Source organism: Electrona antarctica, assembly GCF_951216825.1.
Source record: "Electrona antarctica genome assembly, chromosome: 2".
Taxonomy (NCBI): Eukaryota; Metazoa; Chordata; class Actinopteri; order Myctophiformes; family Myctophidae; genus Electrona; species Electrona antarctica.
Genome location: NC_136807.1, coordinates 9,897,161 through 9,924,661, shown reverse-complemented (window position 1 = coordinate 9,924,661; position 27,501 = coordinate 9,897,161). Strand labels below are relative to the sequence as shown.

The 27,501-nt window shown below is 41.3% G+C and overlaps 2 protein-coding genes across 5 annotated transcripts; both read right to left on the bottom strand.

The window, feature by feature from the left end:
* Positions 1-3,704: 3,704 nt before the first annotated feature.
* ddost (dolichyl-diphosphooligosaccharide--protein glycosyltransferase subunit (non-catalytic)) lies at positions 3,705-11,726 on the bottom strand. The gene is made up of 11 exons (XM_079521608.1): positions 11,406-11,726; positions 10,446-10,556; positions 10,246-10,332; positions 9,825-9,928; positions 9,573-9,667; positions 8,784-8,877; positions 8,355-8,503; positions 7,214-7,361; positions 5,983-6,103; positions 5,574-5,680; positions 3,705-4,278 (listed from the first exon to the last, which is right to left on the bottom strand). The coding sequence occupies exons 1-11, from the start codon at positions 11,662-11,664 to the stop codon at positions 4,129-4,131; spliced, it is 1,425 nt and encodes a 474-aa protein (XP_079377734.1). The 5' UTR covers positions 11,665-11,726; the 3' UTR covers positions 3,705-4,128.
* Positions 11,727-12,527: 801 nt separating this feature from the next.
* zbtb17 (zinc finger and BTB domain containing 17) lies at positions 12,528-27,133 on the bottom strand. Of its 4 annotated transcripts, none has more exons than XM_079527965.1 (15): positions 26,992-27,133; positions 25,378-25,643; positions 24,455-24,640; positions 23,358-23,672; positions 23,062-23,148; positions 22,152-22,456; positions 21,127-21,269; positions 20,337-20,637; positions 20,126-20,213; positions 19,525-19,641; positions 19,287-19,407; positions 17,583-17,713; positions 16,506-16,772; positions 15,754-15,843; positions 12,528-14,641 (listed from the first exon to the last, which is right to left on the bottom strand). In XM_079527965.1, the coding sequence occupies exons 2-15, from the start codon at positions 25,580-25,582 to the stop codon at positions 14,214-14,216; spliced, it is 2,784 nt and encodes a 927-aa protein (XP_079384091.1). In that variant the 5' UTR covers positions 25,583-25,643; positions 26,992-27,133; the 3' UTR covers positions 12,528-14,213. The 4 variants fall into 4 exon arrangements, with proteins under 4 accessions (XP_079384091.1, XP_079384093.1, XP_079384090.1 ...); XM_079527967.1 differs by having other exon boundaries at positions 15,754-15,813; positions 16,482-16,772; positions 25,378-25,626; XM_079527964.1 differs by having other exon boundaries at positions 25,378-25,626.
* Positions 27,134-27,501: the final 368 nt, after the last annotated feature.

Sequence of the window (27,501 nt, the reverse complement as noted above, 5' to 3'; positions counted from 1 at the left end):
AAAGGAACATTTGGTGGTCAGAAAATTGCGTTGGTGAATGTGTATGCCCCAAATTCCTATGAACCTCTATTCTATGAATCATTATCAAACTATATGGTAGACATGACAGGTTACCAAATTATCCTGGGTTCAGACTTCAATGCTGTATTTAATTATAGGTGGGATAGATCTAACAACACTACCAATAATTCACTCTCTAATGCAGCATTATGCAATCTAGCCCAACATTTTAATTTAACAGATGTTTGGAGATCTAAAAACCCTGATAAAAAAGAGTACACATATTTTTCGGCAAGACACCAGACTTTTAGTAGGATTGATGTGATTTTAGTGTCCTCAGGTCTATTACATTTCGTAAAAAGTGTTAGAATTATACACATGTCTCTTTCAGACCACCACGCTAATAGATGTGAATTTAATTTTCCGACCAACTCACCTAAAAGGGCACCCCGGTGGAGATTTAATGGGACATTACTACAAAACTCTCAGTTCTGTGAACAATTTAAACAGGGATTAGCAGAATTTGTAGAGATCAATAAGGACTCAGTTACAGATATAAGATACGTTTGGAATGCCATCAAAGGTTTCATCAGGAATAAATCTATAGCGTATTCTTCAGGTGCGAATAGGAGACAATTGAAAACGATATCAGACTTGGAACAGATTCAGTCAAAATTAATTGAAGAACAACAGAATAACTTTAATAGAGAGAGAGAGAGAAAATTGGTTAAGACCACATCTGAATTAAATACATTAATTACAAAACGCTCAGAATTTCTGGTGCACAGAGCTAAACAGTCTGATTATTTAGATGGAAGTAAACCAAGCTTTCTACTCGCTAGTAAGATTCGGTATAATGAAGGATTAGCTGATATAACTTCAATTTTTAATGAAACTGGTACACTTCTGAATGACCCCTCTCTTATAAACTTAGAGTTCCAAAAGTTCTACAAGAAGCTATATACATCCAATACTACTAACACAATAGAAATGGAAACCTTTTTCACAGGACTAGAGCTTCCTCATTTATCCCCCACCGAGGTAGAATGTCTAGAAGCCCCTATAACACTTAATGAAATCTATGACGCGCTTAAATCTATGAACTCCGGGAAATCTCCTGGGTTAGATGGTATTCCTCCAGAGCTATACCAGACGTTCTGGCCTGAAATTGGACCTATAATATTAGAAATGTTTCAAAAAGCTACTAGGGAAGGGAACTTCCACAGAGATGTAAATACAGCCATTATATCTTTATTACATAAGAAAGGAAAAGACCCTAACCATTGTTCCAACTATAGAGCAATATCACTATTAAATGCAGATGTAAAACTGTACGCTAAGGTCATATCAAGACGGCTAGAGACTGTGCTTCAGACCTTAGTAAATCCGGACCAGACAGGGTTTGTGAAACATAGATTAGCTTCAGACAATATACGTAGATTACTTCACATTATACATCTTGCGCCAAATATAATATCTCCTTGTGCCATACTTTCAATTGATTGTGAAAAAGCATTCGATAGATTACAGTGGCCATATTTATGGTATACTTTTAAAAAACTGGGATTTGGGGATGGTTTTATAGGCATGCTACAGACACTCTATAATAACCCAACTGCAATTGTCCTTACTGGAAACCAATGTTCAACGCCATTTAGTATTGCAAGAGGCTGCCGCCAAGGTTGCCCAATCTCCGGTTTATTATTTATCATTTCTTTGGAAATCTTAGCACAAAAAATTAGACAATCAGAAAATGTTAAACCAATAGTAGTACAAAATACATGTCATAAAATATCATTATATGCCGATGATTTATTGCTGTACATGAATGATGTGTCCTCCACACTACCTGCTGCATTAGAGATATTTGAACAATTTAGTAAAATATCCGGTTACAAGATCAATTCAACCAAATCAGCTCTACTACCGTTAAACAAGGCAATGTTAGATACCCAAATAGACACTACAATCCCCATAGTGCATTATTTTAGATATTTAGGCATTGATATATATGCAAACTTAGAAACAATAATATCAAAAAACTATAAACGATTGCATAATGCAATCAAAGACGATTATGATAAATGGGGTAAATTAAATCTTTCAATAGCAAGCCGTATCTCAATTGTGCGGATGAATACACTACCTAAAGTAAATTTCTATGTGAGCATGTTACCATTAGAAATACCCCACGGGTTTTGGGACAAGATAAAAACATCGGTATCAAAATTCATTTGGAACAAAAAGAAACCAAGAATAAGAACATCCATATTAGAACATAGTAAGGAGTGTGGAGGACAAAATTTACCTAATTTTGAACTGTATTACATATCTTTTACACTTCGTCCTTTGCAACATTGGTTTTCAGACGAAGGCCAGACGCCTTGGGTTCAGATAGAAAAAAATATTGTATCACCATTTTTGTTGAAAGATACCTTGCTCTGTAACCTGACTGAAGAATACTGTATAGAGAGTTTTGGTCCTATTATTGCTCATGCCGTCCGAACATGGAAACGTACAGAAAACATACTTAAATGGGAAAACCCATGGCACAAGAATACGCCAATATTTAGGAACAATCAATTACTCATAGGCCAAAGACCCATTATATTCCATCAATGGCAAAGGTGTGGCATTAAGATACTTCCAGACATGATGAGCAATGATGGACTTATGTCATTCCAAGAACTCAAATCCAAGTATAATCTGCCTGGCTCCTCCTTTTTCTTTTATTTACAGTTACGCACTGCAATGCGTACATATGGAGTGCCTTGGAACAATAATTTGCCCAAACATCCAGTTATCGAAATGGTTACCTCCGATATTAGCAAAGGTTTTGTCTCTCACGTATATGGAGAATTACAGAAAATGTCAAATAACTTTATGGGAATTACCACAATATGGAATATAGACCTGAAAGATTATGGACATGTGGATTGGAGGAGAGTGTGGAACAACATTACTATAACATCTCGCAATTATAACCATCAGATGATGCACTATAAACTAATACACAGATTTTATTTAACTCCAAGAAAACGCTGTCAACTTCAATTAGTACCAAACCCTGTATGCACCTTGTGCCCATTGAGAACTGTGGGCACATATATGCATATGTTTTGGGAATGTTCCAGGGTCAAGACATTCTGGTCTCGAGTAGCTAGGACCTTATCTGAATTGTTTGAAATCGAGGTACCATGTCTCCCTCAGATTTTGTTGTTAAATGATGACTCCACACTCTCCTTACCAGTCACACAAAAAAAAGTATTCTTTGCTGGAGTTACTGCTGCAAAAAATCTCCTGGTGTCTAGATGGAAACCTCCTCATAGCCTTTCTGTAAAAAAATGGAAAATACTATTTCTGAATGTATTAGGGTTGGAAATATCAATTGCGAGAGCTAATGGAGCAAAAAGGCAGTCTATTGAAGCACTTACAGATGCGGTAGAAAAGGTCAAAGCACAACTATAATATCATATTTTGTATATGTATGTATGTATGTATGTATGTAATGTATGCCCACCTTTCAATCTTATTAAGTCTACCAGCCAATATGCCTATATACTGTAAAATGTTGAACTAACTGATGAAAGGTCTTTTCTTGTTGCAACGATAAGTGGAACCTTGGGGAGGGTGGGGCGATGGGGGATTTGAAATGAAAATGAAAAATGCTTAATAAAAACTTGGTCACAAAAAAAAAAAAAAAGTAGGAATCCAAGTTTCATTTTAATTGAATGAGATGTGCCAAAAATAAGTGCTTTCTACCACATCCTTTTATCCAGAATAAAGCCACAATCCTAACTGAATAAAAATGTGAGTGTTTTTTTGTTTGTATACACATTAATTGCAATTGACAACGTGAAAAAAAAAAAGAATCTCAACCAACCATGGCACATAATGGCTGACCAACCTGTCTCGCCTCCAAACCCAACTCAAAATATCCCACACAACCAAACAGAAACAATATTTTCACAAAGACTGCAAGTCCTTCAAGTCTCTGCCAGAGGAATCAAGCAACCAGCACCCCGATTTTCAACCCCTTTGTCCTAAACAGCCAAATTTACAATCTCTTTGACTTTGATTACTCTTCTCTCCCCCCCCCCCCCCCCCACCCCCCAAACACTTCTGCTTTTAGTCAGACTTCTCCTTCTCTTTCATGTGTAGGAAGACGATGCTGAAGACAAACAGTCCTGCCATCATGGAGAAAACGCTGGCATAGTACGGGTAGGCTGAGGGGATGAAACGCTCGTACTGAGTGTGCTGCAGTGGACGGACGGACACCTATGGTGAAGGAAACCATAAGGAAGTTAGTTGCTTGGCAGTCTAAACGAGGTTCTTTGATGAATATTATGGTTCTTCCCAGGCACGCATTAATGTAGGCAAACGAAAACATGTACAGCATAAACCATAATCGAAAACAAAAGGGCAGCTTTACTCTCCCAGTCTCCCTGCACTCGAATACTATGAAACCTAAATATTTAGCTTTTCTATGACAATTTTAGGACATATGATTTGTTGACTTTGGTAATGTTTGAAACAATTCTGATATTCAGAAAATAAATCTTTATTCCCCAAGTACACAATACCTGCAAGAAATAACTAAATGTGGCGATGGCATATTGATGATTTTTTTTTCCCGATTTGTTTTTGGCCGGAGAGAGAGAGGGGGAGAGACATGCAGCAAAGGTCGTCATGAACGGGACTCGAACACGCAACACGGTGTCAGGCAAGAGCCTATAATGTGGCATGCGCCTGGACCACTAGGCCAGCGGGCACCCCGGCATATTGATGATTACATAGATTCATGTACAGTATGTGGGTCAAATATTCAAGAACGGTGCAAAATACAATAAAATGAGGATAAAGTGCAGCAGGGCTGCGACTGTCAACTTGACAGAATTAGAATAGATTTTTTTCATAATCGACTAAATCAGTTAGTCTGATTAACCACATAATCCCTATTTTATACTTACAAAGTTGTGAAAATAACCAACTAAAAGCTCATAACACGCCGCAAAACAACGCATTGTGAGCTTGTCGGTTGTTATCTTTTATAATATTAAAACGATTTGTTCGGTTATCTGTGTCAGTACAGGACAAGTGGTTTCATTTTCACTCCACACTCCAGAATTCTCATCATTTTCATTGCCAGAACTTGCTCAGTGTCGCTGCTAAAAGTCTTTTTAAAGATTTGTTCTTGGCTTTTCCGCCTTTATTGATAGTATCAAGTGAAGACGTACAGGAAAGAGGGAGGGAGAGAGAAGGGGAGAGACATGCAGAAAAGGTCGTCATGAACGGGAACACAGGCCAGAGCCTATGTGGCATGCGCCTGGACCGCTAGGCCAGTGGGCGCCCATTGAGACAATAAAAATGAATCAATTCAGTTCCACATTACCAATTTATTATCTTTTCTTTTTAGCATGCGTCGTATGTGATCGTTTCCCATTGTCTAAGCACTTTATAATTAAAATTTCCTGTCAGCCTACTGTCTGTCCCTCCATAAAAAATAAAATAAAGGCGAAAGCCACAAAAAAAAACCCATTAAAAAATAAAAATAAAGTTATTATGTCATGTACCTGAGTGGATGAGTAGAGGTGTGTAAATCCCAGTCTGTTGTAATCCACCTTGAACTGGAAGACTCCATACACATCAGGCAGCGTGAACTGGACACTGTATTTGTCTCCTGTTGAAATGACATTTTAGAAGTCATAATTGTGTAACTTTGGATCTGATGGAGTCATTATTATGGAGTTCTTGTTCATACTTTAATGATTAAATTAAAAATAGACTTAAGCACTTTCACTTTCAAAATGTTTGCAGGCTTACAATGGAACATGTTGAGAGCTTGTAGGTTTGGTAATTACTAATTATTGCTACTTGTGTGACACTGAACGACAAAGTCCAGGTATTAATTTACAAAAAGAACATAAAAAGTTGAAATATGCGGAGATACGTTTCTGATATCAAAACCATAGTTCCACATACCTTTTTTCAAGAGGTATGTCCTGACGAAGGGGTCGATTCTCACAAACTCGAGCTGAATATCGTCTCCGTTGAAGGGAACCCACTTGCCGTCGACCAGCATCTCGATCACGACGCTGTACTCCTGTGTGAAGGAAGAGTTCTCCGTTTATTGGAAACTGAAGAAAAGCTCAGGATGACCACATTCAGATGAACAGAAAAATCAATCAACACATCTCTGTTCAGACTCAGAGCATCGTCTTTTAATTTATTTTGGGCGGGAACCCCATTTGGTGTTTTAAAGCATTATGTTATACTTTAGCTATTGAAAAATAGCAGATATACCAGCTCATAGGCTCATAAGCTCGTAGGTAGAGCTTGTAGGTCTGCTATTTTTGAAAAATCGTGAAAATGTGGTGCAAATATTTGAATATATATTCTTTCAGAGCAAACATTTTCAACTCAAATACTTGCTTCTGGGGGGTCCTTGGAACAACATATTTTGAGATGGGGGTCGGAGGCCAATTACATATCATTTGTGGGGGTCCTTGACATGAAAATGTTTGGGAATGACTGATATAGAAACATAGGATTTTTCTGAAAACTGTCAGGATTTAGAAGACATTTGTAGAATCGTCCTCAGGTCTAAATGGATTAAAAAAAAAATTATTCCCTCGATTTTGTAACCTCATTTTTTTTGGGGGGGGGGCCTTTATGCATACCAATTTTACAATTTACAATTTAGGCATTTAGCAGACGCTCTTAATCCAGAGCGATTTACATTAAGCAAGAACAAAAAGCATGGGAATACATCACATATATATAAACAGCATTTATCAAGAAACATGCATAAGCTAAGAACGTAACTAGAACATATCTATATATAATGACACTATACATATAAGCTATACATATATATTATACTATGCTGTACTGTTATTGTGCTGTCTACATGCCATGCTATAGGTCTGTTTCAAATGCTATCTAAGTCTAAAAAAGTGCTGTCTAAGGGGGTAGGGTAAGTGCTATGGGCCATGGTGGAGTCTGAAAAGGTGGGTTTTCAAACTACGGCGGAAGATCGGGAGTGATGCTGCAGTTCTGATTGCAACGGGAAGTGCGTTCCACAGTTTTGGGGCCAGAAGGGAGAAGAGTTTGGGACGTGTGGAGCGTTGTCCCGGCGTTTTTAGTGAGGGTACTTCCAGCTTCCCTGCATACCAAGCTGGGTGTTTGAGAATCACGGGTGTATGGAACTCACCACCAGGTCGGTGATAGTATACGCTGCAGGGGGAGTGGTCTCTCCCACTGTATGATGGGTAACAGCTCCCACTCTGAGGACTCCCGCCTCCTTGAACACCCAGCGTGACAGTGCCTCGGCCAGCTCCATGTTTCCTGTCTGCTCGTGCCTATCAAAAGATATTTGATCATATTTATATTTATCACCATGAGGAGGAGATAAGTATCCCATTCCCAACCATGACCGTGTAATTGGCAAACAGACTTTATTGGCACATTCAAAGGAAACAAACACCCCCTGTCTGTAGACCCTAGACTCAGTGTGGCTGATTTGATTTACATGTTTTAATTGCAATACTTTACCTGGTTGTAACAATTTGCTTGTTTTTATGGTCTATGAAGCCATTTATAAATGGTTTTAAAGAAGTGGTACGCAAACAGTGATTAGCATCTTTTTTTCCCCCCCACAATTTTGTAACCCATTTTTCACCCCTGTGTCAATTATCTATTGTGATCCTGGGCTCTACACACCCTCCGCTAGCCTGGGGAGACCAACAGACTTGAACTCGTGCTTCCTTCATGCATGAGTGTCCAGGTTGCTCCGTTACACCTGATGTAGCGCGTGGAAGGAACACGTTATTCCAAACAGTTCCTTTCTGTGAAGTGAAGTAATTAGCATCTTTGATATAAATGACATTCAAGAGCTGCTAGCCTTCTGAATTTCTGCTGGGGTATAAATATTTTATCTCCATTGCCGATTATTTTGATAATGGCGGAGAATGTTGACTGTTCAATGTCAACATTGCTGTAAAGGCCATGGGGTTAAATTCATTGCTATCCAGATCCACTACCCAGGGTGCTTTTGTTGACTTGTTCCAACTAAATATGGAACATTCCTGTAAAATAATAACCTGGGCATATCTGCAGGAACTGTTGAAAGTAATTTCAGAAAAGACTGAAGCAGCAAACATATATAATACAAGAGCGGATGTTTTCCATTTATTTATGCTAGTAACACAGCTTAAATGACACATATATAGTACTTTCAATAAAGTGCTATATGAATATCTTTATTATAGACACTGAAGGCAAAACATGGGACAGATAGGAAAGTATTGTGCATAGCAGCTTCCACTGACCAGTGGGAGCGAGAGGGGTCTTACCTTGGGGAGCCAGGCGTGGCCTTCTGCACTGGCGAGTTGAAGAAAGCATCACTGAAGAACTGCATTGATCCGCTGAAGACCACCCTGGCATTGTTCCTGGCCTGGAGGCCAGCAATCAGCAGGGTGTTCTTGCCAACAGCATGGGGGTACTGTGGAGACCACCCACAAGGTCATTAAGAGGCAAACTGCTTTGAAATATCAATGCTTTTATTTTACACTTAACAGTTAACACCAAATGTAGCTCCATTTAAGAATCAGGAAATTGCCACCACACTCTCTTTCTTCATGGAACAGTTCTACCTAGACACACAATTGGTCTTCGTTTATGTACGGAACCGTGAATAGACAATGACGTGATTTGACGCCAGCATGGTTCATTTGCACAAGCTGTAGTTTTAATGAAGATAAAGTGTAGTGTAGTGTTACTACCTGAGAGATAGGTCTGTCGGGGAAGAAGGAGTAGGAGGTAGAGGAGCCAGTGAGGATGTCAAGAACAAGAGGGTTCTCTGGGTCTGCCACCATGCTGGAAAAAGGGAGGGGGGGGGGGGGGGGGGGGGGGGTAACAAGGTTTATTGTGAGTAAATCAATAACACTGCTCATTTCTAGTTTCTACACAGCAAAATCCTCTCCGTTTATTTCTTCTCCCTGGTTTTTAACTCTGAATGATCGTAAAAAGCCTGGGTTGTTTTCTTTGTTGCCTATTCAATCTGTCTTCCCGTAGTATACGGGCGACCGTGGCTCAAGAGGTAGAGCAGGACGTCCAATGATCCATGGGTCGGCGGTTCGAATCCCAGCTCCTCCTGGCTACATGTCAAAGTGTCCTTGGGCAAGACACTGAACCCCAAATTGCTCCCGATGTGCTGGTTGGTACCTTGAATGGCTTCCGCCGCAATCGGTGTATGAATGTGTGTGTGAATGGGTGAATGTAATGCACAATCTATGTAAAGCGCCTTGGATAAAGGCGCTATATAAATGCACCATTTAGCATTTTATACTTGTTTTTAAATCAGACCTTGTACAGCACTTTGGTTGACCCGTGGTCATTGTAAATGTGCTTTATAAATAAAGTTTGAGTTGAGTTGAACTCTTGAGTGTACAAATGTAATCAAATAGAACCCTTTTAACCGTTTGTTAACTTATCCTTTTGTCGAGTCTGAGAGAGTGTAAAAATGTAACCAGTCAGGATTATACTGTGTAATCTTTTAGTGATACACTTACCCAACGCCCTTGAAAAGAATTGGCTTATCGGTGGGCGTGCCTACAATGGTGGGAGCTTTCAGCAGGTTCTCTGGGTCAGCAACAACCAGGGTGTGCTGCAGAGAGGGATACGTTTCAGTCAATCCTTTGGTACAGACCATAAAAGCAGAAAACTCTTTTCAATACATCATCCAAGACAAATCTGAGGCCTTCATGTTGTCTCAGGATCAATCTTGTGGCAGCAGAGAATAATGCACGCCACATTCTACGCACCTCGCCGGGATCGGACACGTCGTAGTTGTGATGGTCGATGACGGCGGTCTTCTCTTCGTCAAACTCAATGCCGCACTCACTGCCCAGCTCTCTCAGAGGATCGCCTATAGACGACAGGATGAACATTATATTACTGTACAGAACCAAAGATTTAACTAAATGTGCGCAATACAAATAATAGCGAGCGAGCGCGCGCGCGCGCGCGCACGCACGCACGCGCGCGCGCGCGCACGCACGCGCGCGCGCGCGCACGCACGCACACACACACACACACACACACACACACACACACACACACACACACACACACACACACACACACACACACACACACACACACACACACACACACACACACACACACACACACACACACACACTTGAAGGGCCTTAAATGTGGCCAAAGCAACAGGAAACTGACCAATCTCTGAGTTGGCAGCGATCAGGACATTGCCGCCGCCATCGATGAAGGCTGTGATGGTCTCTACATTGATGTTGCCGCCAAAGTCTGAAAAGAAAAAAGTGGAATACGGTCTTAAATGAATCCTTGTATTAACATTTGTCGCTATATATACAAATAGAAGCTCAGAACAGTTGATTTAGGGGTCTAAGGACATTTACCTTCAACTGATGGTGAGAAGATGACCAAATGGTCATAAAGAAACTGGCCATATTTGATAAGAGACAGGCTGGGGTCATCTGCTGTCTTGAATGATAGGTCAAATCCACGGTCTGAAAAGGAAAACGAGATTTCAGCTGTACTGTACTCATCTACATTTTGTACAGCTTTGAAAACATACGTATTCATGTCCCTTTTTATTTCTACTTTTTGTTAGTACTTAAAGAGTACTTATTCCACAAATACAAGATAAATATGGGCACTTTTGCAAAGTGGGAGAACTGGGCACGTTTGCAAAGTGTGCTTTGGATAAATCTGTATAGAGCTCAAGGCAACATGCACATGCTGTAAACATTGTACACAGAATGCTAGCAAGCAACACATACGTCTCATTTTCTTCCCCATCGGTTGATTAGAAATAGAAACGGGGGGGGGGGATATGCCCAGTTTCCACCTAAAACAGTGCCTAGTTGTCCCCCCAAACAGAGTTAGTTCTCCCTTCGTATTCCTGCCAGTTGCCACTATTGAAGTTACAGATGCGGCAGCGGTGGCCGAACGGATAGCGGCGCGGTCTTGATACCGGAAGGTTCCTAGTTCGAATCAGCCGTCCGACACGTTAAAATTACCACCGCTGAAGTGCCCTTGAACAAGGCATTGAACCACTACGATGGAATGTGTTCTATGAGCAGGGCCTGGCTGGAAACAAGTTCTTGAGCTTAGCCCAGATACCCTGGGTAAATATAGATTTCATTTCATTTCATGCATTGAGACGGGTAGATATACTTCCTGGACCCTGACAGTCTTGGAATAGATGCATTGGGGAAGTTCACGGTGGTAGCCTGATGATGATTTATCATTTATAATAGGTAATCGTTGCCGAAAACAGCCGTACATAGCCACACAGTTAACTGTTACAGTTATTGTGCTATATAAAACAACAGTTTATAGGCAACAGCAGCTACCTGCCAGGCTGCGGAAGAAGATTGAATGGGTGTCTCGGATGTTCATGTTGTCCAGCAGGACGAGCGTCCTCCCGTCAGCCGCCGCTGAGCGCACCATGGCCGCCAGCAGCACCAGCAACACCCCGCTGCTGCACATTGCGGACCTCCGTGTGCGCACGGCCATGGATCCTGTGCGTTTTCTGGACGGTGATGATAATGATGCAGCAGAACTGGACCGGCCCGTCTGCGAGACTGCTGCTGTCAGTGTAAACGACGCCATTTTGCTGCAGACAGAACAGAAGTCGACGTCAGCGTTAGCAGCGGGCTACACGCTCACACACTTTGACCCCGGCGATCCAGCCAATGGCGTGCGAGAACGCGGCAGTCGCCCTGGGCTGCCGTTCAACCAATCAAATGAAAGCTTTATTCTAACGATGTAGTATCGAGTGGTCCTTGGAATAAAGACATACAATAGTCTACTCTAAATATATGAATATATTCACCTATATGTTGAATTCCTGATGAATTCCTGTTCTGTTCTTTGGCTAGAAGTGTCTATTTGTACGTCTCTAAATGTTTTGATGAATTGAACAAGGTGGACCCTCTTGTAAACAAGTGCAATGCTTTATTGGGTCGTCCACTTACAGTTAACAGTCTTTGTATTGAGTTGTGCTTGAAATGTACTGTAATTCTGCAAACTGTTAATAAATATTTAAATCAATCAAAATACCAGTGGTGGAAAATGTCTGTTACAAGTAGAAATTCCTGAATTCAAAATTGAGTAAAAGTACAAAAGTATTGGTATCAAAATGTAATGAAGTACCAAAAGTAAAAAGTAGGCTACTCATTGTGCAGAATGTCCCATTTCAAGTTTTCAAATGTATTCAAATCATTTGAAAATAGATCTACTATGGTACAAGGTCACAGCATTGTGAGCTTGTAGATCAGGGGTGCCCAAAAGGTAGACCAGTATATAATAAGTATTATTATAATATAATAAGTGTAAAAGTAAAGAGAGTTGTTTTGAGAGTAAGGAATAATGGCAAAATATTCCATAGTATGTGTTTGGAACAAATACATGTGATAAATGTAATATGTAATGCAGTAATACAGTGTAATAAAAATGTACTTTGAGAGTTGAACTTCATGGCAAAATATTTTTTATTTGCATTTCAAATATGTAGCCTACAAACAGGGCTATAAGTACATGATTCTGCCCATCTGTGGATTATAGTAGGTGTGGTAAATCATGAAATTATTGCAGGAAGGAATCAATATGTAAATACATCTTTGCTAGAGACACTTGGTTGAACATAAATAAATACATCAATACAATACAATTGTAACAAGTTCCACAGAGGGAAAAGTCATTTATTCTGGACACGAGTTGGAGTGAACGTATGTTAGCAAATTTTATGTTAAGCTTACTACGTTAAGAGCTCTTTGAAGGACACATAACAAAAACAATCAACATGCACAGCATTTAAAATGTCTGCCAGCAGCACATGACATGCTCATGACAAGACTTCTGGAGGCTGTCCTACTAGTAATGTACAGTACATGGCCTCTCTGTACACTTTGATTTCCATGAAAATACTTTCAACTGAGTATTTTAGTATTTGGACCATTTGAAGAAAATAAACGGAGAAAAATAACACAGGACAATGCCTCTTCGTGATCCGATCTACCCATTTATATTGTTGAATTAGTTATATCCAGGATTATGTCAAAGTCTGTATTTCAATATACAAAATAAATACACTAAGTTATAGGCCATTTTCTGATTCCCATAGAGATTTCCAAAAACATTTATATCAATTATTAATATTGTATAGAATCCTGGATGGTTTGATTCTAGGCTTAAAATAATTTATATAAATATTTTTGCCAATCTCTATGGGAAATGTTAAATGGGGTCGACGAATGGGGTCTGGATCGATGGAGCCAGAAAATGGCCGCCACTGCTATGCCCTATAACATGTCCTATAAAACAACTAACTTAGTAAAGAATCTAGAATTCTGTGCCACCACCATGAATCAATATATATTATGTATATATATTTTGTATGTGTTTTTGTCAATTTTATGTTTTTCTTTTTTAGATTTTTAGGTCAGTGTAGAGAGACAGGAAACCAAGGGTAGAGAGGAGAGACATGCGTGACAGGGTCAGATTCAAACTAAGGTTATTGAAATAATGAAAACGAAATACAAAAATAAATAAATAAATAAAGGGTTTCTAACTGGAACGGCATTGTGTTTTTACAAAACTAAAATAATTGAGAAAACGTCTAGTTTTAATCTGGCACTAGTATTTTTGGGTGGATATAAAATACACTTGTTCTGACCTATTTGGATCTCACCCCGACAAATAAACTAATGAAAAAAATAAACCCTTTCCAAACAAACAAAACTAGCAAACTTTAAAAACGAATTAAAACAAAACCTCAAATTGAAAAGAAAAAGAAAAAAACAAAAACGAGTAAATTGTATAAAATATAATAATAACCTTGATTCAAACTTGGATCCTCACGCTCAAAATGGGTAATAATGGTCTGTGCATATGAGCCACCAGGCAGGCACCCCTTAATCAATTATATTTGCCAAACCACAGAAATATAAATGTACAATACATTTCATGGCTGAATAATGTAATGTAAATGTAAATTACCCTGTAGGTAAAAAAAACCCCACTGACTTCTGACGGTATACTGAGCATTAACTTAAGACAATGTTATTATAATTATTTGCTGCAACTCATTCCATTTACTACCCCAGTTTGAAGTTTGAATTGGCTCTTTTCTCATATTACTTCCTAAAAGTGCTGCTACTCTATGACTCGCTCTCACACTCCATCCCCTCTTCTCTTTGCTGCTCCTCCTCAGTGACAGCAGTGTCGTCTTCCCCTCCCGTTCTGGGCTCAGTTCCCATTGCTTCCGTTTCCTCCTCCTGGGGCTCTCCCTCCTCTCTCCCTTCTCCTTGGGCCTCCTCGTCCACTGCCACTCCCTCGCCTTCCTGGGTGCGGAAGATTAGTTCCCCTCCTTGTATGACCTGTGCGGTGGTGGGTGTCCAGGTTGCGGCGGTATCCCCCAGGGCAGTCGTAGCAACAGCTGCCGTGGTGTACTGGAAAAAGTCAGAGTCCGCCTGGAACATGACCAAGGCCTGAGCTGTGTGGATGCGTACGTGCTGAGCCAGAGAGCTGGCATCCAGGAATTTGTCGCCACACGAGTCGCAAGCAAGCAGGATATGAGTGTTGGGGTCTGTGTGGAGAAAAATATGCAACGAAAGAAAGAAAATCATCAATTACTATTAGATAATGTACATCTATAGAGCTAATTTGGTGGTGGGGGTTATTTATTGTTATGTGATGATTTAATAATTTCATGCATACGGACACTATGACTTTTGATGTGCATTTTCAGTTAACGGTTGATAATTATCAAAATTATCAACCGTTTTACTGTTTTCTCCATTAGGTAAATGAGTCGGGGTGTGGGTGGGAGAAGGGGAGCAAGCCAACTGTACCTGTATGTGTATGTCTTGTGTATTTGTACTGTATGTCATGTTGCACCTATGTGTCTTTAGTACTGTGTACTTGCACTGCTGCAATGTTGTAGTTGTATGAATAGGACCCCCTCTAAAACGAGATGCTGCATCTTAAGGGGCCATCCTCTCAATACAATTCTGACAAAATGTATTGTATTTGTATGTAATGTATTTGTACATATATTGTTGTACAAAATGTACAACAATATTTATGATTCAACCGACCAACTGTTTCAGCATTTCTCTGTGGTCCAACAATTCCCATGATGCATTTTGTGGGCAAGCACAAGCATAGCACACCCCACACAGCAATTAAATCAACCCGATGCATATTTTATAAAGTCAACATCACAACATACAATGACAATATCACGGTTTGTAGTTTTCACATTCACACATTATACTCCAGTGTCATTACTGGCCCGTCTGTGTGACTGCTGTCAACGACGCCATTTTGCTGCAGACAGAGGTCGACGTCAGCGTTAGCAGCAGGCTACACACACTTTGACCCCGGCGATCCAGTGAATGACGTGCAAGAACCTTTCCACGCAACGTGCAGCGTTTCTGAGACTCTCAGAAGATGCTCAGTTTTATGAATACTAATGGAACATTATTCCAACAAACAAGAAATAATGTTGAAAATGAGGATAACCAGTGTTAATTTGAAAAAGGAGATCGGAATCTGCTCTGTACCGTCTACACTCTAGACCAAATCTCTTCACCAAAACAGCCGAAATACAAGCTCAAAACATGTTGTGAGCTTGTAGAGGCCCAGAATAGGATTCAAGTCGTTGAGGTGGAGACATGTTGTCTCCCTACGACTCACCTGCTTCTTGCACCTTCTCCACAGCCTTGGTGATTTCGGCTTTCAAAGCCTCCGTTTCGTCTGCAGACACGGAGGTAGTCACCGGAACCACTGTGTATGGACAGATTGCAAGAGTAAGTAAAACGGCACACGCACGCACACCAAATCTCATCACCCAAAAGTACATGAGAGCAGGATGGGTGTTGTCTCCCGCAACACATCGCAGCGTGACATGTTGTGAGCTTGTAGATCGGCTATTTCCGTTTGCGCAGCATGCTTTCACAGAAGACACGCACACGTAGCCTGGTTAATAAACCAGACCGAATCAGCCGTTGGCAAAAAAAAGTTGCCTACCAGCGGATTACGGTCTGGCGAGGCTCAGTAGCACGCCTCTTTCCTACAGCAGAGAACAGGTCGGACCAATCGGGACACGGTATGCAATATAGGCGGGCTTTGGTACAGTGACGTTCAATGCTTGAGACTTTTGACTGACAGTAGCTCTGACCAATTGCGTCAAAGAGAAAATGTTCCCCGGGAAATGAAATCCAAGTGGAGCCAGCCCAGACTGATATACCGCGACAGTGTTGTGTGATATTAGTCTGGCTTATTAGCCAGGCTAACGCACACGGGCTTCTATGGAATCCAAATGACTGAAATCAGTCGTGGCAACTGAGAACTTTAATCCGCACGCGCGCACGCACGCGCGCACGCACGCACACGCACACACACACACACACACACACACACACACACACACACACACACAGTCTGACCTGTAAGATGTGTTACAGCTCTGCCAGCCAGGGCCTCCGTCGCCAGGGTGACAATGTCTTCCGTGGTCACCGTGACGATGTTGATCTCGCTGTCAGAGGTGCAGGACGCGCCGGCGTAGTCGTCGACACACTCGTCCATCTCGCTCCCGCCGACCACCAGCCGCTTCATGCCCGCCTTGCCCTGGTGCACCGTCTTGACGTGGGAGCGCAGGTTGTCCACGCGGTTGAACCCGCGGCCGCATTTGTCACACAGAAAGGGTTTCTCTCCTGAGCGTGGAGGAGAATAGAGGGGATTGCAGAGGGGAAATAAAGATGATTTTCTTTCTTTTTTAACCCATTAAAACTGGGAAAGCGTCATTTTCTAAAATGTGCGCTGAATATTCGAAAATAGCAGATATACAGGCTCACAGCGCAGCTCTTCTTGCCACGCTGCGAGCTTGTACATCTGTTATTTTTTATTTATTTTTATTAATCTTAAAAAGTATTTATAACTACTGATTTAGAAGACATTTGTAGATCGGCCTCAGCTCTAAAGCTTGGTTCCTCTGTTCCCAATCTTTATGCACTACAATGTCTGGCTCATCCTAATTATTCTTCAAGAATAGATCAGATAGGCTGGTTGAATGGCAGTAATTCAAATTGTCGTAACTTTGAGAACTTTTTGAGGGGCATTTCTTTCCATAAAATATGTGGGCAGTTTATACATTTTAAATGTGCTTTTATAAAGTCTGAAGTGTCTAAATGTATAGCCCTTGAAATGTATCCCTGTCCATAAATATGTAAGTACCGTTTGCACAGGGTACTTACTTACAGGGATACATCCTCAATGTTCACTGACAAGATCAGATATAATAGGGGTGAATATTTGCCCCTTTCCCTCCAATTTCAGTGCAATTAGAAATGTCAGGGGTCATATTTGCCCTTAGCTACTGTACGTACAACACAGAAGAATCAGGGGTCATCTTAAATGTTCACAGTCGTCGTACGCATGTCTATGTCTCAGGTAATTTCCCCAGAGTATAATAGCAGAAGCAACATTTAAAATGATCCATACGACTGTATACATGTCGGCAGTACCTGTGTGAATAATGATGTGCTTGGAGAGGTCTCCCACGTTGACGAATGCCTTGTTGCACATCTGGCACTTGTGTGGACGGATGTTGTCATGATGGCGAATATGATTGGCAAGTTGACTAGACTGGACAAACCTGTCCAATGAGAGAAGAAGAGGCGTCTCACTCTTGGTCTACTTCATTTGTATAGACATGACAAACAAAACCCTTGAAACACCAGATTAACCTTTAAAAAAATAGCCAATCTACAAGCTAAGCTCACGTGTCGACTCGCCATCTGACACCACATGTGAGCAAAAAAGATAGAAAGAAAGAAAAAATATAACTATTTTACATCTTTTTTGCCATGTCCAAAATAGGGCATAGCAATGGCGGCCACCATAAAACATTTGATTGTGTGTCAAAAAAATATTTGAATATTAAATTATATTATATATTATATTTAATAAATAATACCCTTTTCTTTGCAGTTTTCATATATTCTGCGGCAGAATCCATTTTATTATGGTCATGATTCACCAGGAGCCTGAATGGCTTGGTTCCAGCCTGGAACTTCCAGGCTTAAAATAATTTATATAAATACTTTTGAAAATCTCTATGGGAAAGATGGCGTTTATATCTGTGGATAAGGGGTTAACTGCCATACTCCGGTTTGGAAAGCCTCATGACACGTGTTCTATTATTATCACAACCTCACAATTCTGTGAAATTCTCTAGAATCTCTTCAAGGAATTTTTAGGTCATTTGTCACTGTAAACCTCAGTGATTTCCTTGGGTAAAACCTCAGCTTTACAGAGTGGCTAAAGACGAATCCATCTAACTCAGGGCTTGTTTGTAACATATCTTTGTCTCCTCAAAAGTAGACCAATCACAACTCATCCGTGACATTACAAAATAGACAAACCCATTATGACAGTTTGAAACATAGCTCATAATCTGTGCATGCAAATCCTGTTAATCTCTTAATCAACATCGTTCTTGTGAAACACTTTATCTGCTTCTAGATGAAGTATTTATAATGCTCACTACTTCAATTTGGCTAAATGCACTGCATGTCCATGAGGACTGCATTTGTGTGGCTTTGTTCACAAACTAGTACACACACGCACACTTATTATTGATAGCTAAAGACTGGATGCCAAACATTCATAGACACACACACACACACACACACACACACACACACACACACACACACACACACACACACACACACACACACACACACACACACACACACACACACACACACACACACACACACACACACACACACACACACACACACACACACACACACACACACACACACACATATATATATATGAGGCCTGTCCCCTCAATGCTAATTTAAACCCTATTTGGATAAGGATTCAAAATTGGATATGAAGATTAATCTGACATAGTTTCAGTGTTAAAACGGATACAATAATTGCTATCTGTGGTTCTGTATGGGCTGTGGCAATACTTTTGACAAATAGCTTTCAGCAACGTATGGGGGGGGGGGGGGGGAGGGGGGGGGAACTAAAAATAACTAAAATAGTTCATTTTTTGGAACCATGAACTTTAGTTCAAAATGTTGAATTATGAACTATGAACGGAACTAGTTCATTTTTAAAATTTTGAACTGTGAACTGAACTATCCCAACACTGTATATATGTATGTATGGCCATTCATACAGCACTTTCTGTCTGTGAAGAATCTGACCTTTTTCCGCAGCGATCGCAAACGTAGGGTTTCTCTCCTGTGTGCTGGCGGACATGGGCAATAAGCGAGCTGGCCTGGGTGAAGGCCTTGCCACAGATAACACACAAACAGGGCTTCTCTCCTGCAAAGATGAATGAGATGCGACAGAGTGGAATGCAGACCCTTGTCGATACTGAATGCAAAACGTGACTGGAATGGATACGTTTTTTTTTCTTGACAAATGACAAATTTGAAGTACCTGTGTGGATGCGTTCATGTCTTTGCAGGGCCCCGGGGTCAGCAAAGGCTCTCTGGCAGTGCATGCAGGTATAGGGCTTCTCTCCACTGTGAACGCGCAAGTGTCTTTTCAAGTTTCCTATAAAATAAAAAATAAAAACAAATGGTTAAGTACGACTGCTTTTGTCCTTCTGCAGGTGCAGGTTTCTTCTCCCTTTCTTTTAGTTCTTGGTTTCCCAAACACTGGGTCGGGACCCATTTGTGGGTCGTGGACAGATTTTTATGGGTCCCTTTTATTTTGTGTTACCTAAATTTAGTTTTTGACTATTATTATATCAGAACAGTTTCGTGCACAAAAAACATTTTCATGAATTAAAAACAAAATTCAATTAGGTTTGTAAAAAATTCCATACATTTGAAAACAAATGTTTAAGAAGTAGTGAAAATAGCTGATCTACAACTCGGCGCGAAGTGGCGCGTTGTTGTGAGCTTGTAGATCTGCTATTTTCACTAGTAGTTTGGGTCCTGGGCAAACGTCTAATCTATCTTTAGGGTCTCGACCTAAAAAGTTTGGGAACCACTGATATAATGTACTATATTCTGCTCTTTCCATAAAATCGTACCTGAAGTGGTAAACTGTTTCCCACACTCTTTGCATTTGAGAGGACCGTCTGCTATATGAATTTTCAAGTGAGCCTTCAAATTCCCCATCTGCAAAAAAAACAATGCATAAATAACCAGATAAGGGCATAAATTAACTTGAAAAGGCACAGACAATTAACTAAATGTTAAGCTCTAATGGCACAGTGAGCTCCATCAGTTTGACCCGCTGACCTGGTTGAAGCGCTTGTCACAGTGCGGGCACTTGTTCCCCTTGTTGGTGTCGTGGGTCTCCAGGTGTCGCATCTTGGCCGTGGGGTCGGAGAAGGCCCTGTCGCAGAAGTCACAGATATATGGCTTCTCGCCGCTGTGCACCAGCTGGTGCCGCTTCAGATTGCCGGACGTGGTGAAGAGCTTGCCGCACTCTTCGCAGCTGTAACGCGCTTCGCCCGTGTGTCGCTTGCGGTGCAGGTTGAGCAGGCTGATCTGGCGGTAGCTCTTGCCGCAGGTGGAGCAGCAGAACGGTTTCAGTGGACTAGGAGGCAACGACAAGTGGAAATTATGATTATTATTTCAATAAACTTTTCTACGGGTTACACTTAAACAGATGCTATAGAAAAAGGGGCTTGAGTCCTCCGCTATGCTTCCGTCTTGGCAGGCGCTCTGACGAACACAACTGCCCGTTGGCAGGAGGTGGGGAACTTGAACTATGTTCTTGCACTAGTAGAGAGCTTAACTGGGAGGGATAGCATGTTGTTTTGCATGCGTTACTGTATGACATGTCCTCCTGGTGAAACTCCCCACTTACAGCAGGTGAAAAGAAGCGGCTAGCAACGTCACAGGTATCGAAGGTAAGTAGGGGTCAGTAGCTGCAAGAGACTGCAATACAAGTGGATGTGGGAGTTGGCAGAATGACTTAACTGTGAGGAAAACATGGGATTCAATTCCCAAAACTAACAATCTGTGCAAATCATCATTTTAGGGATGCCTATGAATTGGAAGACTGATTAAAACAAGGCCACACCTGTGTGTCTTTTCATGCGCTTTGCAGGCAGCAGGGTCCGAGAAAGCCTTGTGACAGTCACGGCAGCTGAACGGCTTCTCCCCCGTGTGAATGCGGATGTGCCTCTTGAAATTGCCTGTGTGAGTGAACTTCTTGCCGCAGTCCTGGAAAAGAAGCCAGCGTTAGCATGGCCAGGTTATTTATTTACCATAACAATTATCCGTCTCTAAAGCCATTGTCCGACAACAAATCAGAGAGTCATCATAACCACAGTGCAGTGGTGGAAAAGGTACTCACATTATTTACTTAAGTAAGTAATGTGAAAGTAAAAGTATCTATACTGCAATGTAGAAGTACTTTGTTACTAGTAAAAGTCCAGAATTCAAAATAAACAAGAGTAAAAGTACAAAAGTATAAGTATAAAAATGCACTTAAAGTACAAAAGTATAAAGTACTCATTATGCAGAATGTCTCATTTCAAGTTTTCAAATGGTTCAAATGTGTAGAAGAATCTTTTGAAAATAGCAGATCTACATGCTCACAATGCGTTGCAAAATGTATATAGGCCTTATAGGGCTGAAGTGGTTAATGTATGTTTTGTAATAATAAAGTAATAACAAAGTAACTCGTACCTAAAGTTGAGTAAAAGTACAATATTTGGAACCGAGATGTAGTGGAGTAGAAGTAAAAGTATTGGAAATTGATAATACTTTAGCACAGTAGAAATACAAAATGGTACTTAAAGGGGAATACCACTCATTTTCAACATTTTACTATGTCATTAATATACCTTAGAGGTGTTGTGTGGAAATAATAAAAAATTCGCCCCATTCTGTTTTGCATAGAACTGGAGGTCTGTAACATTATGAAGTACATCACAAAGATGTACTTCATAATGACTTTTCTATTATTTCCACACAACAACTCTAAGGTATATTAATGACATAGTAAAATGTTGAAAATGAGTGGTATTCCCCTTTGAGCAAAATGTACTTAGTTACTTTCCACCACTGATCACATGCATACGGTATACATGCAGTCCTCACATCGCATTTGTGCGTCACGGAGCTATAAGGCTTGGACTCGGACCGGCTACTGATGGCTCCCGGCTGTCCCTGCCGCTGCTCTCGTCCGCTACCCGAATCCTCCGTCTCCGTCAGGTCGTCGAGGTCCTCGTCTTCCTCGCCGTCTTCCTCGCCGTCTTCCTCGCCGTCCACCTCGTCGTCGGCCTCCCCTCCGGCCGCGTCCTCCGTGACACCGTCCTCTCCTTCCGTTGACGCCGCCTCCCCGAGGGCCTCCGCCGCTTTCCTTTCCTCCTTATTCTGAGCGATTTCCTCGTCCGAGTCGTTGTCTACACGACAAGGTGAGCACATGGATGCGATATAAAACTGACAGTGGTGGAAAAAGTACTCAAATGTTTTTACTTATTAGTAAAAGTATCAATACTGCAATGTAGAAATACTCCATTACAAGTAGAAGTCCAGAGTTCCACATTTCCAGGGTATCAAAATGCACCAAAAGTAGAAAGTAGTCATTATGCAGAATCTCATTTCTCAAGTCTTTTGAAAATAGCAGATCTACAAGCTCACAATGCGCCGCAATGCGACGCAATTGTGAGCTTGTAGATCGTCTATTTTCAAATGGCCGAAATGTATATACTGTAGGGCTGAAGTGGTTACTGTATGTTTTGTCATAATAATCAAAATCTAAAAAGTAACTAGTACAATGCAGTAAAGCAGTGGAGTAAAAGTACAATATTTGCCTCTGAGGTGTAGTGGAGTAGAAGACGTCTACTGGAAATTGGAAATACTCAAGTAAAGTATAAATACCTCAGTAATACCTTAGTTACCACTGAAAACTGACAACCCCCCCCCCCCCCCCGGCTCCTCCAATTAAATCACCTTCTCATTGAAATGCTGTTCAAGGGCTTTGAATAGTTACTAATGGCAGTCTCACCGGGTGGGAAGTTTCGCCGAGGAGCCCTTCTAATTCTCCTCCCTCGAGAGCTCATGTAGGACGACCTGCCTGCCTTAACGGGTGATTCTAGTATAAAATAGAAAATAAAATAAAGAAAGTTTAGTTTGTCATACACACATAATTAGGATTGCCACGAGATAATATAATATTCATGAGCGTACATACAAATCTCTCTCTTTCTCTGTGCGTGCGTGCGTGCGTGCGTGCGTGCGTATACACACACGTCACATAATGAAAACAGGTAGTAAAATGATGTCTAAACGGAAAATACTGACTGGGTGTGTAGTCGGCGTCTGAGGGGTCATCCTGAAATTCAGGAAGATCTTTTGCCACGGTTTCTTCCGTGTTGTCTGTGGTGGGTTTGTTTTGCGCAGCGGGGGTGGCACTTTTTGGGGGTCGTCCTCGTACCGAGTGCGTTTTCACGGGGCTGCTGGGAGCAGTGGGAGCAGGCGGTGAATCACAAACAGGCTCCTCTTTCAAGCCTTCTTGGATGACTTTGGCTGCTTCGTTCTCTGTGACCGGAGTCTCATCCACTCGCGTGGCCTCCTCCGACAGCTCAGGCTCCGGGTTACACTCGCCCTCCAAGTTCTCTTTTGTCGTGAAAAGAAAGTGAAAAAAGAAAAGAAAAAAACAGTGCCAGTTAGAGTATAGTATATAAATGTAGCCAAAATAATAGTGATGCACGATATAATCGGTGCATCGGGTTTCGGATCGGTCTCAAAATAATCCAGATTATTTTCACAGATATTGATGACGCAGTAATAATGTGACCGTCAATGGCTCTGTCGCTTTTGTTTTGTGTATTTATAAGCATAATCCGTATAATATCGGAATTCGTCAGAATCGGTATCAGCAGATATATGACCCTGCAAATAATCGGAGATCCGTCATAATTTCATAATCGTGCACCCCTACAAATTAACCATTTGAAATAATGGTTGTTATCAAAGGCATGACTCAATGTATGAATGCTGTTTCTTTGTTGAAGCAGAAGCGCTGGACGGAGATAATTATTAGGGACAAGCAATATCGGGCATTCCGTGCATGCAACGCAGCTGCAGCTAATACGTTTAAATACAGGGTGTGTTCGATTTAGGTGTGCCAATGTGCAATCATAGACAATACTGCTGACTACCGTCTATCCATGCTTCAATGTTTTTGTACATTGGCACACCCATGGCTCTGGGCACACCTACTGTAAATCTCTAAAACGCCCATTATTTTATTAGCTGCGGCTGTGTTATTTACTAGCCTGCCATGTCTTTGTCCTTCTGGAGGTTTTTAACCTGTACAGGCACCACAAAATCAGCCATGGTTTCATGCCCCTGGGGATTTTACTGTGTGTGTAAAAAATGTTGAAGCCTCCACTCACCAGCAGTAGCGTCCGGTGCTGCCAAGGGAGGGGGGGCTGTGGGCACCGCTATAGACTGGTAGGCAGAACAAGCATTTACGATCTCGTGCATCTGGAGAAAGTGGGCAACAGCCACCACATCGTCCACGTTCTGCAGACTTAGACTCAACTTGGCGGTGTACATGAACTCTAGAACTTGGCCCAAACCTTCAATAATAACACACACGCGCACACGCACACGCACACACACACACACACACACACACACACACACACACACACACACACACACACACACACACACACGAGAGGTTCAGTTACAGTGGTGTATAGCGGTGAATAGCTGTAAAGTAAGTAGTGTTAAGGTGATATTGCTCTGATATTGGTCACTGCCTGAAAAGGTTGAGAATCACTGCTCTACATTCACACCCTAATCCAAGGTCCTTACTAGGGATGTACCAATGAGACATTTTGGCCGATATCGATATCCGATATAATGAATTGATGTTATAGTCGATAACCAATATAATCGATGTCGATATGATCTCATTCTGTATCAAAAAGATTATAATAATTTTGGCCATTCTGAAAAAGGAATGGCCAAAATTCCTTTGGCCAAAACACTGAATTTGAAAAAAAACAACGCAACAATGCCTCTTTATTCCAAAACTAGGGATGCACTGTTTTTTTAAATGTTGGCCCATATCCCAACATAAACAGCTTGAATGTATAGTATTTTTATTTTAAAATGTTCCAACTTGTTGACTCTTTTGAAAGCTTCCCCGGAAAACACTGATAGAATCATCCTTCATCATCACAAAATACTTTTTCAGGCTTATTCAACATAATTATTATAAAATAAGATAAACGATATATTATTTTGACGTAGACTCGATACTCGATACTATGTGTTGACCGATTAATTGCCCATCCCTAGTCCTTACCTGCTGCGTTGCTGATGTCCAAATGCACCACATCTTTCTGGTCCAGAAAGAGTGTGCGGAAGTAAGCGCTGCAGGCTGCCAGCACCGCCTTGTGGGCCTTGAAGTCCACTCCGTCAACCACAAAGGTACAGTCACACAGCAGGCCCAGCTGCCGCTGGTGGTTGAGCTGCTCCAGAACCTTCCCGCTGTGCCACGGGAAGTCCATCCTCCTGCAGGGGGTTTTGGACTAGTCTGATCGGCAAGATGGTTCTGGAAACATGTTGACACTTGACAGTCAAAGAAGTGGGATGTTACCGTTGTGTTCAGAAGATGGGGACATTTAACAGAATGTTAATGTATGTCATTATAACTCTATGATGAGTAGAATGGACAATTCCAGTGACTAGGTTTTCAATGTAATGAGTCCAGGGACCCAGGGGTGGTCTTTTAGATGGGTCCCAGCAACATTTTATGAGTTCTACTTAGAGTACAGTAGCCTACATTAGAGTACAGTAGCCTACTACTGTGTGAGTACACCCAGTACAGTATTGCATCCCAGGACCAGTAGTGTGACAAGTGGCAGCGGTGGCCGAACGGATTGCGGAGCGGTCTTGATACCGGAAGGTCGCCAGTTCGAATCAGCGGTCCGACATGTTAAAATTACCACCGCTGAAGTGCCCTTGAGCAAGGCATTGAACCACTACCATGAAATGTTCTATGAGCAGGGCCTGGCTGGAAACAAGTTCTTGAGCTTAGCCCAGATACCCTGGGTAAATATAGTAACTTTGCTTTGACATGATTGCGTCCTTTCTGAATTTAGTGGGTCTAAGGATGCAGGATGCAGGCTATTTGCATCATTGCAATTCACCATTACTTTCTAAGAAATATATGGCCCATTTCCAAGATCCAAATAACTCATATTGATGTATGAATGTATTTATGGAGAATCTATGCATCCTCTTTACAAGTATGTTGCTGTGTTTAGTACTATTACTAAGCTATGCCAATGGTTCTCAAACGTTTTCCTCCAAACTCCAATCCTTCATTCAATCCTTTCATTTTAAAATAGATGAAAAAAAATAGATTCTAGGGCTAGACCAAGGCGTGATCAATATGACAGAAATATCACCAACAATTTAGCTAAGCCTTATGTAAGAATAAAGATGGAAGTAAATTAATTTAATACCAGAAAACAGAAAAAAGAGAGCATTACATTGTATAGCCTATGTCAATGATGATCACAGTCACAGTGATTGTGATAATAATCATGGTCTTGGTTTAAGAGTTAAGACTAATGTCAACAAGGCGACACGCGTCGATGGGCAGAGCACATAATGGTTTTTTTACACTGTAATATCGAATAGGAAACATTAATTTGTGATATTTCAGGTTGCAATGTTCCTAAACTTTAAACACTTTGGTTTGACAATGCAACCGATTGATTACAATTCCTCAATCCTTGTGCCTTTTCTATCAGGGATTAATTTAGTGTGCCTGGACTCTGCATGCAGTGGAGCAGCAAGATGGCGCGTTCTTCTAACACAGGGCCTTTTTTATTATCCCCGTCATTGTAACAGCCTCGTTCTCCTAGTCGGCTTAAAACGCCATTTTAGTCGAGACGAGCGACAGAATTACCTCTTTATATTCGTAGCTTTCACGGCTTCGGATGCTCTAGCACACGTTGTTAAGAGCTGTTTTCTCCCACAGTTGTTGTTGGAATAAAGTCAATCGAGTTTTTCGGCGATCGATCTTGTCCCACAGACGCAATCCACCGCCATCTTCCACTCTCTGATCGATTGATAGTGGCCGAATGGATATTGGTGGTAGGATTTAAACCCCATAGCTCGGAGGGACGGACGTGTCGCCATTGGCTAGTTGGTTGTCTTGGAGACAATATTTTCTCCCAAAGCAACTTCGGACAGAAATGTAATGTAAAGTTTCAAGTAGTCTTGAAACTTACTGTAATACATTGACTGTTTTTATTTTTGTTTATTTTTGTGGCTAAAATCTATAATACGTTTCATCACACACAACCATTAACGGGGCTAAAAAAATTAATAATATAATATAACTTATGTCTGTGAAGAGCCAAGACAACAACCAAACTAGCCAATCATAGCGCGACCGGCTCTCCGGGCTATGGGG